Source organism: Pantherophis guttatus, chromosome 7 (assembly GCF_059756535.1).
Source record: "Pantherophis guttatus breed Tessera chromosome 7, ASM5975653v1, whole genome shotgun sequence".
NCBI lineage: Eukaryota > Metazoa > Chordata > Lepidosauria > Squamata > Colubridae > Pantherophis > Pantherophis guttatus.
Window position 1 is genome coordinate 47,440,893 of NC_142069.1, and position 16,581 is coordinate 47,457,473.

Below are 16,581 nucleotides of genomic sequence, written 5' to 3' on the forward strand. Positions count from 1 at the left end.
TATGCTCTTCTAAAAACAGCCGTGCATCCAGGAGGACGCCCAAGTTGCGAGCCCTCTCCGTGGGGGCCAGTGATTCGCCCTCAATAGGCAGCAATGGCACCAGCTGGCTATATCGGGACGCCGGAAGCCACAGCCACTCAGTCTTGGAAGGGTTGAGTCGGAGCCTGTTGCTCCCCAGGCAGGCCCGCACGGCCTCCAGGCACTGGGACATCACTTCAAGGGCATCGTTGGGGTGGCCTGGGGTGGAGATGTACAGCTGGGTGTCGTCAGCGTACTGATGGAATTCCACCCCGAAGCCACGAATAATCTCACCCAGCGGCTTTACATAAATGTTGAACAGAAGGGGCGAGAGGACCGACCCTTGTGGCACCCCACAAGCAAGGTGCCTTGGGGTCGACCGCTGCCCCCATCAACACAGATTGCAACCGGTCAGAGAGGTATGAGGAGAACCACCGCAGAACGGTGCCCCCCACCCCCAGCCCCTTCAACCGGTGCAACATGATACCATGGTTGATGGTATCAAAAGCCGCTGAGAGATCTAACAGGACCAGGATAGAGGAGCAACCCCTATCCCAGAGATCATCCACCAACGCGACCAATGCCGTTTCCGTGCTGTGCCCAGGCCGGAAGCCGGACTGGAGCGGGTCTAAATAGACAGCTTCATCCAGGTACTGGGGAAGCTGCCGCGCCACCACACTCTCAACAACCTTCACAACGAAGGTTATAATCAGGACTTATTTTTATATGTGGGACTATTTCTTTTACTCCATAAATTATCTTCCAAGTTTTCCAGAAATACTTTTACTGGGTTGTCTCAGCTATTACTGTAATATTACAGGGTATATACGAGATCGCCTTCTGCCGCCGATAGCCTCCCACCAGCCAATACGCTCCCACAGAGGGGGGCTCCTCAGGGTGCTGTTGGCCAAACGATGTCGACTGGCGACACCCAGGGGGAGAGCCTTCTCTGTGGGGGCACCAGCTCTCTGGAATGAGCTGCCCCTAGAGGTTCGACCTGCGTACCTTTCGCCGTGCCCTGAAGACTCTTTTATTCCAACAAGCCGGGCTGGCCTAATAGGAATTTTTAAATTGGGTGTTTGTTAGTTTTTAATTTCGTGGGCCAAATTCTATATATTTGTTTTTAAATTGTTCTTAAATTTTATGGTTTATATGTGTTTTAATATGGCTGTACACCGCCCTGAGTCCTTTGGGAGAAGGGCGGTATAAAAGTTCAATAAAATCTAAATCTAAATCTAAAATCCGATTCTGTAAAATCATTACAATTTTCTCATTCTGATCTCTAGTCTTCTTCCCACCTAATTTTTTCCCTATCATTCATTAGCCTGGTCTTTCAAAATAAAATATACTATAATACATCTTTAGAAATAGCATCTGTGCTGAATTTAAATACATTCTTACCCCTTAGACTGGCCATTAGCACGGTTTTCAAAAAATTTTATCTCCAAAATATCATTTACACCAAGTGAATGAACTGCTTCAGTTAAATCTTCATCTGTGGTCCACTGCAAAACAGTTGTAAATGACATTTTCTAACAGCAAAAGAGCACAATACTTTTCTCAACACACCATTCACAACAATAATGTTCAACAAGAATGCACAAATTTACGCCACAACATATTCCATATTTTAAAAATAAGTAAGCTGCAAGTTCATTTTACAAATACAGTCATGGCCATAAATGTTGGCACCCCTGAAATTTTTCCAGAAAATGAAGTATTTCTCACAGAAAAGTATTGCAGTAACACATGTTTTGCTATACACATGTTTATTCCCTTTGTGTGTATTGGAACAAAACCAAAAAAGGGAGGAAAAAAAGCAAATTGGACATGTCACACAAAACTCCAAAAATGGACTGGACAAAATCATTGGCACCCTTTACTTAATATTTGGTTGTACACCCTTTGGAATAAATAACTGAAATCAGTCACTTCCGATAACCATCAATAAGCTTCTTACACCTCTCACCCAGAATTTTGGACCACTCTTCCTTTGCAAACTGCTCCAGGTCTCTCTTATTGGAAGGGCGCCTCTTCCCAACAGCAATTTTAAGATCTCTCCACAGGTGTTCAATGGGATTGAACACCTGTGGAGAGATGGACTCATTGCTGGCCACTTCAGAACTCTCCAGCGCTTTGTTGCCATCCATTTCTGGGTGCTTCTTGATGTAGGTTTGGGGTCATTGTCCTGCTGGAAGACCCAAGATCTCCAACACAAACCCAGCTTTCTGACACTGGGCTCTACAGTGTGACCCAAAATCTGTTGGTAATCCTCAGATTTCATGATGCCTTGCACACATTCAAGGCACCCAGTGCCAGAGGCCGCAAAACAACCCCAAAACATCAGTGAACCTCCACCATATTTCACTGTAGGTACTGTGTTCTTTTCTTTGTAATTCCGTTTGCGGTAAACAGTAGAATGATGTGCTTTACTAAAAAGCTCTATCTTGGTCTCATCTGTCCACAAGACGTTTGCCCAGAAGGATTTTGGCTTACTCAAGTACATGTTGGCAAACTGTAGTCTTGCTTTTTTATGTCTCTGTGTCAGCAGTGGGGTCCTCCTGGGTCTCCTGCCATAGCGTTTCATTTCATTTAAATGTCGACGGATAGTTCGCGCTGACACTGATGCTCCCTGAGCCTGCAGGACAGCTTGAATTGCTTTGGAACTTGTTTGGGGCTGCTTATCCACCATCCGGACTATCCTGCGTTGGCACCTTTCATCAATTTTTCTCTTCTGTCCACGCCCAGGGAGATTAGCTACAGTGCCATGGGTTGCAAACTTCTTGATAATGTTGTGCACTGTGGACAAAGGCAAATCTAGATCTCTGGAGATGGACTTGTAACCTTGGGATTGGTGATATTTTTCCACAATTTTGGTTCTCAAATCCTCGGATAGTTCTCTTCTCCTCTTTTTGTTGTCCATGCTTAGTGTGGCACACACAGACACACAATGCAAAGACTAAGTGAACTTCTCTCCTTTTTATCTGCTTTCAGGTGTGAGTTTTATATTGCCCACACCTGTTACTTGCCCCAGGTGAGTTTAAAGGAGCATCACATGCTTGAAACAATCTTATTTATCCACAATTTTGAAAAGGTGCCAATGATTTTGTCCAGCCCATTTTTGGAGTTTTGTGTGACATTATGTCCAATTTGCTTTTTTTCCTCCCTTTTTTGGTTTTGTTCCAATACACACAAAGGGAATAAATATGTGTATAGCAAAACATGTGTTACTGCAATACTTTTCTGTGAGAAATACTTCATTTTCTGGAAAAATTTCAGGGGTGCCAACATTTACGGCCATGACTGTATGTTATTGATTACAAATTCTAAAAAGTATATTACAATCACAATTACAGTTCAGCAATAGTTTATGTTCCACATGGGAAAAAAGTTTCATATTTGCACCTTCAAGTAAGTTTTCAGACCTGTTTACCAACAAATGTTACAGAGAGACTGTCAAACTTAAATAATTTTGAGTTAAATTGATTATAGACTAAATGACTAATACAGCAGTAACTAATCCAGCACTTACCCAAGTAAGATTCCCAATATATAATGCAATTCTCTTCCCTGTATACGTATAGACAACATTTGGTGCTGATCCTTTGCCCACGTCATCTCCAACAGATGGTGGAAGAGAGTCCATATAATCACGATCCTCTGGTGCATCGCCGTTATTGGCAGATGGAGAGATGACGTCGTCATACAGATCTATCTGATCATGCCCACCGTATTCAGCCTCCTAAAAGACAATGTATAAATATTAATGATCAGTTATTTTCCTTTAGACAAGTCTATATCTGGTAAGGAAATATCTCTGAAAGGATGACCCAATGGATCATTGTTTGGCTAATGAACTGCTAAAAGTGCCCTGGTCAGAAAATATTCACAGCAAATTGAATTGACCCTGAATGGCAACAGGGAGAAGAATCAGTCAGGGACCCAAGTTGCCCCAAATTGAGTATATTCTCCAATCATAACTTCCTGACTAAGTAGAAAGGGATAAATATTAATAAGGTCACAGAGATTAATTTATCCAAAATAGTCCAATAGTACATGCTTCATTCTATGGAAACTCTTACTGGTTGATATCAAATAAATTCCTGCAGAATGTGACACAATCAAAAGTGCTACCACTGGTTATAGCAATTGCTAGGCAGGTGTATATGAGAAGTTTGGCAACACATTCCAAGTTGGTCCTCTCATCCATGATCAAATCAGGGATAAAACGGAGCATTACTACAGTCCAACCTAGCATTCAATAACAGCAACTGAGACCAAAGCAACTGAATACCCATTGACAGGACCTCAGGGCTAAGATCAAGGTGCTGGAACATGGGACCATTTCAAGACAATAGTTCCTTGTCCCCAAGATATCCCCATCACCCAGGAGAGAGTTCTTATAACACCACCACCCCAGATCTACTTCTGGTCCTCACCCAGAGGGATTAAAAAAAAAAAAAAGCAGAGTCACTTTACCTCAATGAGATACCTCCAGGCCAACTGTCAAGCGCCTTACCATTAATAAGAACAATAGCATTTCTTCGTTCTTGGGGCCACAGGAGGGAAGGATTAATAACTAATACTGGTAACTCAACAATTAGTATAGCTGCCAGATGAAGGTACTCATTATGTTACTCTTTGGGCTTAAGATAATGGTCCTTTTCCCAAAGTGACAGAAACAAAGAGTGAGCAGTCAAGCTGTCAGACTTCTCAACCTGTGTTCAGCAGTAAATCACATCCAATAAGTCATGGCTTGACTTCTCAGAAGACTTATAAACATGGTTCAATGAGATTAGAAATGAAGCCATTATGCAGTAGTTGATTGCCTACTATCATTAGTACCAAGTTGAAAATCACCTTTATATTTCATGGGTTAAATTTGAGGTTTCCTCTCACCCTTCTAAATTAACAGACTTTTAGTATAACACCTAATAACTATGAATCTAAGTAGGTGTCCTATGTTTTAGATAAAGGCCATCTCATGGCCAGGTAACTACTACTTTCTGCATCTGTTTCTCAATTCTTCCATATCTAGCCTCCAAGAAAACCAATTATTTAATTTTAATATACAATACAAGAAAGCCAGTGTGGATAGTAGTTAAAATGCTGAAGAAGACAACCCAGGTTCTAGTCCTTTCCTCTAGGAATGGAAGTCAAAATTGAGTAATTTGAGGGCACTCGTGTTATCTCAGCCCATACTGGGGAGTCAAAAAGCTACCAGTTCACATTGGGTCAGCAGGGTCCATGACCTTCAATGAAGAGGCTTTTATCCTGCAGTGGACTGATAATACTAAAGACATAGTGGGTATCTACTCAAAGATAACAGAAACTGATTTCACAAAACAGTAATGGGTAAGCATCCCACTTCAATCTGTTTAAAATCTAGCATGTATGTCAATATAGTTATGAACAATTTCTTCATAACATTCAGCAAATTATCACAGCAAATTCTCAGAGTATGGGAAATTAATCTTCAAAATCAAAATTATTCCGATCAGATGGCAACTTGCAAAAGCAGCTAATAAGCTTTGTTGACAGGCTTATGTGATAAATATAACCAGATGTTCTATTTTGAGCATAGTAACTTTTGTAGCAATTTTTCATTTACATTTTCTTTCACTGATTTTAAATGTATCAGATGGCAAATTTACTAAATACATAGAAAACAAAAACTAAGACAGAAACTTGTTAATACTTCAATGAAAACCCACCAAAAAAATTCAGGGCTGTAGACTAGACGACAAAGTTGAGAATATTTTCTGGAAGAAGTCAAGGCAATGCTATTTCTATACTGCTGCCAAGAAAACTATACTAAATCACCAGCTGTGCTCAACTTAAGGATTTAAATTTTAATTGCATTTTTAAAATTTAATTCAAGGATAGTTTTTGTCAAAGTTTTATCCACTTCTGGAGCAGAGCCCCATACTTGCCATTCAAAAATAGGGCAGCCCACAGCCTGGAAAAAATACATTATCCTTGCTTAGCATAATATGTGAAGTCAGCCATCCCTTCCAATTTTATTTGGCAAAAACAACCATTCCCTGCAAAAACAAAAAATGTACAGTACTCAACTTCAAAAAAAAAAAAAAAAGAAAGAAAGAATGTATCCAAAAGCTATGTATCCTTTAAACACGTATTAATGTTTAGTGAAACAACGAATTTACAGCATTCCTAATAATACCATTGTCATTACAGGTGTAAACTACCAGGAGACAGAATAATACATTTTAAAAGTTGCAGAGGTAGTCCTTGACTTATGACCTGTGGCTTAGCAAACATATAATGGACCTCCCCAAAAAAATACTTACAACCTAGTTCCGAAGTTTTAACTGCTACCCTCCAGTGGCAACTGTTCTCACTTACAGAGTCCTGCAGTCACATGATCGTGACTTATTTTTGCCCCAAACTGGCATTTAATCCTTTTTTATTTAATACAAAGCAGACTATAAGGGCATTGAATCCTTAAAGAATATAAAATACCTCCACAATCAAATCCCAGAATGGGTTTGAAGAGATGTATAGAGATGTGACACATTTGAGAGTATCTCTAAAAGCAGAGTCAAACTGACTTTTGGGCCAAGTGTGAAACAGAGTAGGAAAAACTGTCAGGAATTCAACTTCTTTTATTTTGGTCTTTAGATTCATAGGAAACGGTCAAGCAGTGCTCATAAATCATCAAATTAGCAATAACTTTGGTTAAATATTGCTTCTGCAGGGAAATCTAAAGATGGATTTTTTTTTAGTGGAAATAATGAAAAACAATGGAAACTCTCGTCATTCTCAAGAATCATCCCACAAACATGAATACTGATTCCTATGACATGGCTCCTACTAAAAAATCCAGAAAACAAATTAGTTAGATCGCTTGTTTTTCTGCAGCATACTGTAAAATTGCTCCAGCAAATCAAGGTTTCTCTCAATCTTATCATTCCATGGTACATGTGGCAGAAAAACTTGCCAGATACTCAAGCTTTTTACTGTAACTATAAGCTTCACTGCACTTTTCTCTCCCAATGAGTCAATAATCACTAACTACTATGCACTTGTAGCAAGGGTAAAATGCTCCCGGTTTGGACCGGCTCAGGCGAGTATGTAGAGATGATGGCCGGTGGTTCGGAGAACCGGTAGCAATGGCAGCTGGAGGCTCCGCCCACCAGCCCCATTCCCCGGAGTTGGAGAATGCACCATTCCCCGACTCCGGCCTTGCCGCGGAGCCGCTGCCTGCTCGCCCTTCGCCACGCGGCTCCGCCCACCCGCCCCATTCCCCAGAGTCGGGGAATGCACCATTCCCTGACTCCTACTGGTCACCTTTCTCCCGTGGCTGGCTGTCAGGGAAGGCAAGCGCCCGAAAGATACCGGAGTCGCTCACTCTCCTTCTTGAATGAGCCGCTCTGGTCCATGCGCCGGCTGCGCAAACGCACACCCAACCTGCCGCTGAATTAAATAAATGGTGTGCGCTTGCGCAGCCAGCGCGTGGACCAGAGCGGCTCATTCAAGGAGAGTGAGCAACTCCGGTATCTTTCGGGCGCTTGCCTTCCCTGACAGCCAACCACGGGAGAAAGGTGAGCAGTCAGGGAATGGGGTGGGTGGGCGAAGCCATGGGAGAAAGGTAAGGACACGCCGGCAGAATAGAAATGTAAACATTTTTCCCTACCGGTTCTGTGGAGGTGGCTTGATGGGAGGGGGTCTTGTGACTGAGTGGGCGTGGCTGTGAGTGACAACAAGATGGACAGGCCCACTCAGTCACAGGATACTCCCACTACCAAGGCACGTCCACAGAACCGGTAGGGAAAATTTTTAGATTTCACCCCTGACTTGTAGAGCTACTTCTAACTGGAGTTGAGAAGCAAAGAGTAGCTATAGATGCTGGTCTTTATTAAAAGTAATATTACACAACATGTAGTTTTTTCTACGTTGACATGCCACTCGTTATATATAACTCCAGCTACAATGCTAAAACTCCCAAGTACTACTATCAAACTCATTGAGGACCACAATTTTACACTGATCTCCAACTGCAATAATGACTATATAAACATTCCAATTCTTGATACAGCACATTTGGAAATCCCTGGTACAAAGGCCCAACTACAGAGATGTCCAGCAGAGAGGAGCTAATCATTTATCCAATATGTATGAAACTCCCTACTAGCACGATTATCAGCCCACTCAATAAGTAATGTTTCAGAAAGTCTAAGGGAAACAACTCAGGAATTTACCGTAATCCCAACATCTCAAGAAATTGCAGACAAGAAGAGAGTTTGAGGAAATCAATATACAGCCTGAATTAATTATGCACCCAACAACACCAAGCTTGCTATTGTCTTGTGATCTCCCGTCCAAATCTTAATCAGGTCTATCCGTGCTTAGCGTCTACAACTTGCTATTTATTATCTTGGCCTTGCCCACTATGTATATATACATGTGCCATATATTTATGGGTACAGTGGGGTCTCTAGGATTAGTTTCAATTAACCTAAACTAATAAGATCGGGGAGACAGGGATTGTACAATTCTGTTTATCACCTCATCTAATATTTATGTTTACTTTCTGTTTAGATAAACAGGGTAAAACTAGTGCCATAAATGTAATCAATAAGGGAGAAGTCTATCTTTGAACATTCAATAATGTATCTGCAATGCCTTCTATATTTTTTAAAATCAAACTTATAGTTCTACCATCCCACTTTTCTCCAAATTTCTGGGAATGGTAGCATCTTTTGAAACATCTTTGCAATATCTGCATAGACTACATAGAAGTTGTTAAAGTGTAGATATTTCCTGATATTAAAATATTAAAATTACATTTAAATATGAGAAATCAAATACCAAAAATTTAAAGAGTCACACTATTCCAGCAATAAGTATATTTAGAATTCATAACATATCTGCAGATATTACAGTTGAGTTTGTACTTGATGGCAATAGCAATAAAATATAAAGCAATGGACTATGACTTAATATACAAATCAAATCAATTATGCAAAAGCACAGAGCAAACCAACTACCATATTTTCCGGCGTATAAGACGACTTTTTAACACATGAAAATCTTCTCAAAAGTCGGGTGTCGTCTTATACGCCGGGTGTCGTTCTCCTGTAACCAGGCAGAACAGCCCGAAAGGCTCTCACGAGCCAAGCTCTGACCATCCCAGCTGAGTTGCCTGCTAATCAGGCAATTCAGCTTGGATCGTCACAGCCATTTAAAAATCATTTTTTAAAAAAAAGCCATTTAAAATCCCCCCCTCCAGCTTGCTTACCTTAGCTGCTAGTCGCAACGTTTGCCTTGCTTCGCTTGCCTGCAATCCATTGCATCAGCAAGCAACTGAATCTCCCTGCCTGCAATCAAGCAGGCAGGTAGTTGTGGACTTCAATTCCCAGAATTCCTCAGCCAGCAAAGCAAAGCTGGCTGAGGAATTCTGGGAGTTGAAGTCTACAAGTCTTAAAGTTGCCAAGGTTGGAGACCCCTGTTCTATTGGGTAAGTTTTTTTCCCCTTTGGGAGCTTTAAAAAAAATAGTTAATTGGGGTTTTTTTTTAGTTGTTCTTTTTTTAGGCCTAGCCATTTAAAATTTAGGAAGTTTTAAATTTAGCTGCTTTCATATAAAAATAAAAATAAATTAAAATAATATTTGTGCAGCTTTCTGAGATTTAGTGTGTTTCTGTAGTGTTTCACTCTAACTACACAAACACACAAAATCTCACAAAGCTGTATGTGGAATTTTGTGTGTGTAAAGTGTGAAAGTTGGGTTTTGGGGCTTTTTGTGGCTGTATGAGGTTCCTGCTTGTTGTAGGGGCCATTTTGGGTCTAGCACAGCTGCTTTTACATTGTGGGTGAGCCAGCTGTGTTGTGTTGTGTGTGTGTAAAGTGCCAGGGACTTGCCCGGCACGTGCTCTCTCTCTATTGTTTGTTATCTTCCTCCTATCATCATCAGTTCCAGTTTGGTTGACAGCTTAGAAAACAAACAGCATGGCAGCTCCCATGGGTTTATTGTTTTATCCTTCCTTTCAGCTTTAGAATGAATTAGGAAAAGTTTAATCCAATTGCACTGTTTTATGTTTACATGTTTGATGACAAACAGCCTTATGTTTATAAATGACAGTTTTCCTGCTAAGTACCTGCATATCATAAGCATTTGAATTAAAATTACCATATTGAAATCAAATCTGATGTTTTTTAATTTTTATTTGGTGTGCATTGGAAGAGACGGCAAGTAAAGCCCAAACCCTATATTTTAACAGGAAAAGTCAGGGGTCGTCTTATACGCCCAGTCGTCTTATATGCCGGAAAATACGGTACACACTACTTTTCTTTGGATTTTTTTTGCCAAGTTCTACACTTAAGTACAGGTATTCCTCGACTGATAAGTTTGTTTAGTGACTATTCAAAGTTACCACAGCACTAAAAAAGTGACTTATGATTTTTCACACTTATGACCATTGCAGCAATCCTCTTGGTCATGTGTTCAAAATTCAGGTGCTTGGCAACTGACTCATTTTTATGACGGTTGAAGTGTCCCAGGGTCATATGATCACCTTTTGTGACCTTCTGACAAGCAAAGTCAGTGGGGAAGCCAGATTCACTTAATAACCGTGATACTAATTTAACAACGCAATTATTTGTTGCATTGTTAAATTAATACTTAACAATGCAACAATTGTATTATTAAATACTAATTACTATACTACTAAATATTGTTAATTTAACTTAACAAATGTGGCAAGAAAGGTTGTAAAATGAGGCAAAGCTCATTTAAATGTCTTGCTTAGCAAGATAAATTTTGGACTCAATTGTGCTAGTAAATCAAGGACTACCTGTAATCAGTTGCAATTTTCAGAGAATATTTTCTACAGGACTATAAGTTCAGGAAGTCCTTGACCTACAACCATTCGTTTTGACAGTTCAAAATTACAATGGAACTAAAAACAGGACTTACGACCACTTATGCTCATTGCAGCATCCCCGTGATCACTTGATCAAAATTCAGACTCTTGGCAACTGGCATTAATGATACTTGCACTGTCCCAGGTTTATGTTACTAGCTTTTGCAACTTCTGACAAGCAAAGTCAATTGGGAAGCCAGATTGACTTCATAACAACTGTCGCAAGGAAGATTGTAAAATGGAGCAAAATTCACTTAACCACTGTCTTGCTTAGCAATAAAAATTTTGGGGTCAATTGTGATCGTAAGTTGAGGACTACCTGTACTCTCAATTGTTACTCTGCATTTGATTAGCCAATGGAAAATTATTTTGTCTTTGAAAAAAAATTGGGATGCACAGTTTTGAATGCTTGTTGATACAGAGAACTATAAAATTAATCCAGAGTATGATAAAGGGAAGATTGTTATTCAATTAGTTCAAGTACTGACAGTTTGTTGAAGCCAAGTCAAGTTGGGATGAAGATATAGATTATTATTTCACTCCCATAATTTTTAAAATTATGTTGCATTGATTTTAATGAATAAATCACATATGCTAGCCTAACCTTGATGTCAAAAATGGAGGAATCAAGAGGACTTTGAACCTTATAAATAAGCAGAATACATATGCACTAAAACGCCTGCTGTTGGACTAGATATAAATCTGCAAAGCTTTTGTCAGAAACTCAGACCTAATTTCTCTAGCATTTATTTTGATAATTTCTTTCTTAATGAACAGCAACTTTAAAATATGGAAGAATGCAAAGATTTCAAAGCAGACAGTTAACACATCAAGAATTATAAATATATATTTTGGGGCATTGTTATTAAAAAAAAAACATTGCTTTAAAATAAATATCCTATGATAAATCTCTAAAATAAATCTATAACATAGGAGAGAAAAAAAACAGATGACTGAGTATGCCAAGTAGAACAGAGCCAAATTTAACAGCTTTACATCATAGTATGCGATTTAGTGCTATCACTGACTGGGAACATAGTTATGCAATCGAACCGTTTTACAATTCTCTCCTATTCTACCTATTTCAAAAGTAAAAATTATTTCTCCAAACATGTAAAATACACTCATTTAATCTTTATGAATTAATCTGCGGAAGCCGATGCTTCTTAAAAAATAACGGAAATGTCATTCTGGCACAACTGAATTTACTATTAAAATTTGCACATCGAAGGTTGCCATCATTACACCGAATCGTTTTCTGAAAAAATAAAAGAGGGCACACCAAGGGAATTGCAAACTCTTTGGGGGGGGGATTTTTACCCCAATAGGTTAAAAAGGACCCAGTTTGTGGGGGCAATAAACCGACTTTGTATAAATATACAAAAGGATGAAGGCTATTGCTTAACGCATTGTAAGCCGCCCTGAGTCTCCGGAGAAGGGCGGCATATAAATCAAATTTTAAAAAAAAGCGATCATCTCGATGGATCCGCAACACATAGGGAGGCCGTGGAAGCCCTGATTTTCCCGCAATGATTTTAGAGCTTAACGGAGGGAAAGGCCGCCGTGTTTTTGTGCCGCGGGGTTCCAGCCTCCCTTTCCTTAAGGGAGCGAGCCGGCGGAATGGGGAATAAACAAAAAGGGAGTCTTAGGGGAGAGAAGACTCCTCCTTCGGCTCATTGTCTCCCAGCGCTCGGGAGCCTCCTCAAGAAACGGGAAGAGGCGGAGCGGAGGGGGGTGGGGGGGAAGAGAGAAAAGGCGCATTCTAGGTACGATGCCGCGCCCCTGTCGTGCGATCCTCCGGGCACAGCCGGTGTGCAGCCAAGCCAAACGCCAGGCGGGAAAGTCGCGCGGGGCCGCTGGTGAACGCCACAGTCAACAATGGCGCCGGCTTCCCTTGCGCTGAGAGGCCCGCACTAGCCAGCCACGCTCTGCCCCTCGAAGCCGCAGGCCTCTCTCCTCCCGCCGAGTGCCATTTCTGGCTTGGAACGTCTCCGTGGAAAGCCGGCCGCGCACGATTTTCTACCTGGTTAAACTCCTCTCCTACATCGGCATAAATGTCTATGTGGTCCACGCCGTCCGCCATATTCCACGGCTGCTCCTTCGCCTCCGCCAGCCCCGCCTGGCTCTACAGCTGCCGCAGCTAGCCACCGCCGGAGAGGAGGGGGCGAGTTAGCGCTGGGCGACGTCACTTCCGGGAACTAACAAGGGAACATCCGGCGGGTAGAAGTGCAGGCGCTCCGAAAGGCCGCACCGGTGGTCACGCCCACGGAGCGATGGAGGAGGGGAGTCTCTTCGTCCGAAACGTCTACGGAGATTCTCAATCATCCAGGTCGCGGTTGTCCAAAAGGAGCTTTTCCAAAAGACAATTCTTCAGAACTGGAGAAACTTCAAGGATGAGAAGCGAAACGTTTTATAGGGAAAAAAACAAAGTCCAGTTGCCTTTTGGAAATGCACCTTTGGGACACTTTCCTTGTCCTTTTTTTCTGGCCAGTTCCACGCGGACCGAGCTGACAGTAAAGCGAACGTTATATTTTTGCAGTGGCAGATCAGTCCGTTACCATTACTGTAAAGTCCCATTGCCTTAGGTGATCCTTAAGTCCTGCTGCAGAGCGGCTCAGAAGCAGAATATCACCTACCATCAGTAGAGGTTTCGAAGGTGCCTGCTTGTGCACTATAGATCTATACATGAGGAGAGCACGGAGGGGATGAGACTGAGTCTAAATAAATGTTTCTCAAACTTGGCAACTTTAAGATGTGTGGATTTCAACCCCAGAATTCCCTACCTACCCACCTTGCTGGCTGGGGAATGGCAGTTGAAGATCACACATCCTAAAGTTGCCAAGTCTGGTCTAAATTATACAAGGTTAAGCAGCCCTTTTAGCTGGCAGCCACTTTCCAAGTCAGAAGGCTTTCTAAAGTCCTTGCTAGTACCTGCAATTTTCTTAGATTACAATGTACTTTCAGATTACTAACCTCTTGTTTTCAAGATTGTGTGGAGTATTCCAAAATCTTAGGGCAAAGCAAAAGCAGTGTTGAAATAATAAACAGCATCTGACACATTAGCTCCTGGTCCAGGCATCTCTCATGCAGCTTTTCTTTATCTGATGCCCTCCACAGGAGCTGAACAACAGTTCTTTTAATTCCCAGTTGGCAAAGGGAAAACCCGAATAATCATCAGGGAAACTCAGACTTGTAATTTGAGACAGCAATAAGGATTTGAGATTAGATTCTTGTAATGACTCCCTTAGGAAATAAACTCTTGTCCGTTCTTTGTTTTAGATTTTGCTGGTATTATTAGTGGATAAAGAAGAAAACGCCAAGGGGCGAAATATTTATAACAGGCAACATTCAAAGAAATACAGTGTGGTCTTTCTTTGAAAGGTAGCGGTACATAAGGTAGGGTACATTCAGAGGTGGGTTTCAGCAGGTTCTGACCAGTGCTGGAGAACCGGTAGCGGAAATTTTGAAATTTCGGAGAACTGGTAGTAAAAATTCTGAGTGGCCCCACCCCCATCTATTCTCCGCCTCCCAAGTCCCAGCTGATTGAGAGGAAATGGAGATTTTTACAGTATCCTTCCCCTGCCATGCCCACCAAGCCACGCCCACAGAACCGATAGTAAAAAATTTTGAAACCCACCACTGGGTACATTGTATTTCACATCTAAGTTTAGCCTCATAATAATACATTAAATTTATATGCTGCCTGACTCCCAATGATTCCGGGCAGTTTACAATTGTTAAAACATTTCTCCATTCAGGTCGGGTGGTTCACCTAGGAACCAGGAGACTGAGTTCTAGACCTCCACTAGGCATGAAAGCCAAGTGGGTGATTTAAGGCCAGTCACACACTCTCATCCCAACCCACTTCACAGGATTATTGTTGTGGGGAGGAAATAGGAGGCAAGAGAAATTAGATGAATTGTCTTGAGTTGACCAAATATTTTTTTTTAAAGTTGGGATTAAAAACATAATAGTGTGTGCCATAAAAAGCTGGATGCATTAGAACAGTGATGGCGAACCTTTTCGGCACCAAGTGCCCAAACTGGAACATGTACATGTGCATGTGCGCACAGGAGCTCCAGAAACGGAAGACCAGCTGTCTGGTGTGCATGCATGCACTGGAAACCCAAAGACCAGGTGGCATGTGGACTCCAGAAACCAGAAGAGCAGCTGGCGATGGCCCACGTGCCCATAGAGAGGGCTCTACATGCCACCTCTGGCACATGTGCCGTAGGTTTGCCAACATGACATTAGAAGTTTCTACATACCTGTTGCCATCTAATGATTGTTTAAAATGCAGCTCTGCTATAGCCCTAAGCTAGTGAAATTGCACCTCATACAGTACATACAAGACTTCAGACACAGGTGACTCTGTCACTGCCCTCAACTTTAGTGGGCATTGGGAGCTAGGCTGGACCGTCCAGCAGACAAGCAGGACAGTTTGCTTCCTTCCTCTCTGTTCCTTGGTGATAACTGCTTTTTTTCAGTCTCTGCAGCAACCAGCAATGCCATCTTCACTTGCATCCCTGCCCTGTTGGTCCTCCATTGCTTGACCTAACTTGTGTACTCAGTGAAGGAGGCAGAGGCAGATACTAGATACACTATAAGACCTTATAGAGGAGCAGCAAGTAGTGACCATTATATTGGTGGGCATACCACAGAGAAGGGTAATATGTGGAAAGAGCCCTGTTTAGGAGCTACCATTTTTCTGGGCCCCACTGCATCTGTCTATACTACAACTCCTTTAAATTGCTCTTGATTGACATATCTGTTAGCACTTCAATTCCCTCTTACACAACTATAAATAATTCAGTGGGTTTTTCTATTGCTTGTTACTTCTGGTTTGCTGGAATTATACAGCTGGTTTATTGCGTATTATACATCATTCTTCTCCGGAGAAGGGTGGCATATAAATCAAATTTTTTTTAAAAAAATTATCTAATTGAATTGGTTCTTCTTTCTACAAGTGTTTCAATCATTCTAGAATTGTTTCAGTTTTATTTTTCTATCTGCTTTTAGTCTTTTTTTAGATTGTTATGTGATTATTTTTGAAATTCCTATCATGGATGCAGCAAACTTTTTTCTGATTTTCTTTAAAATACCTTGTATTTTTCATTTTCTTTTACATTCTAATCTATTTTATTTAGTTGTTGATGTATTATGGCCTTCATTTGCTTCACTCTGTTTGTTCTTTTAAACTTTGCTGGGCATTGACCAAATAAATGATTGAATTATGTTGTGTGATTTCTTGAGCTTTTAGCCTGAACTACGTTTTCCTATTTCCTATTTTCCTGGATTATGTTGAAAGTGTATGTTCAATAATCATATGTCCATATTGTCCAAAATGCCCATCCTCCATCATTTTGTAATATCAAAGTTTATTTATTTATTTATTTTATTAGTCATATTTCTATGTCACCCACTCTCCGAGGACTCTGGGCAGCTTACAACAAAGACAGAATACTAAATGGCATATTACCCCCAACAATCTGGGTCCTCATTTTACCCACCTCGGAAGGATGGAAGGCTGAGTCAACCTTGAACCGGTGAGATTTGATCCACTGATCTGCTGAACTAGCAGTCAGCTTAAGTAGCTGCAGTACTGCACTCTAACCACTGCGCCACCTCAGCTCTTATTATTAATTATATATTCTAAAGCCATAAGATCTCTTCGGAAGT

The 16,581-nt window shown here is 41.2% G+C and overlaps 1 protein-coding gene across 7 annotated transcripts in view; it reads right to left on the reverse strand.

Moving 5' to 3' along the window:
* CPSF6 (cleavage and polyadenylation specific factor 6) overlaps positions 1-13,105 on the reverse strand; it is a 39,260-nt gene extending 26,155 nt beyond the window's left edge. For 5 of the 7 annotated variants that reach the window (XM_034402769.3, XM_034402768.3, XM_087874113.1 and 2 more), the window contains exons 1-3: positions 12,926-13,102; positions 3,551-3,760; positions 1,420-1,523 (exon numbers count right to left, since the gene is read on the reverse strand). In XM_034402769.3, coding sequence (XP_034258660.1) covers positions 1,420-1,523; positions 3,551-3,760; positions 12,926-12,985 — 374 coding nt within the window. In that variant the 5' untranslated portion in view covers positions 12,986-13,102. Of the gene's footprint in view, positions 1-1,419; positions 1,524-3,550; positions 3,761-12,925 lie in introns of all 7 variants that reach the window. The other 2 variants (XM_034402765.3, XM_034402767.3) reach the window with 1 other exon arrangement.
* Between the last annotated feature and the right edge of the window lie 3,476 nt (positions 13,106-16,581).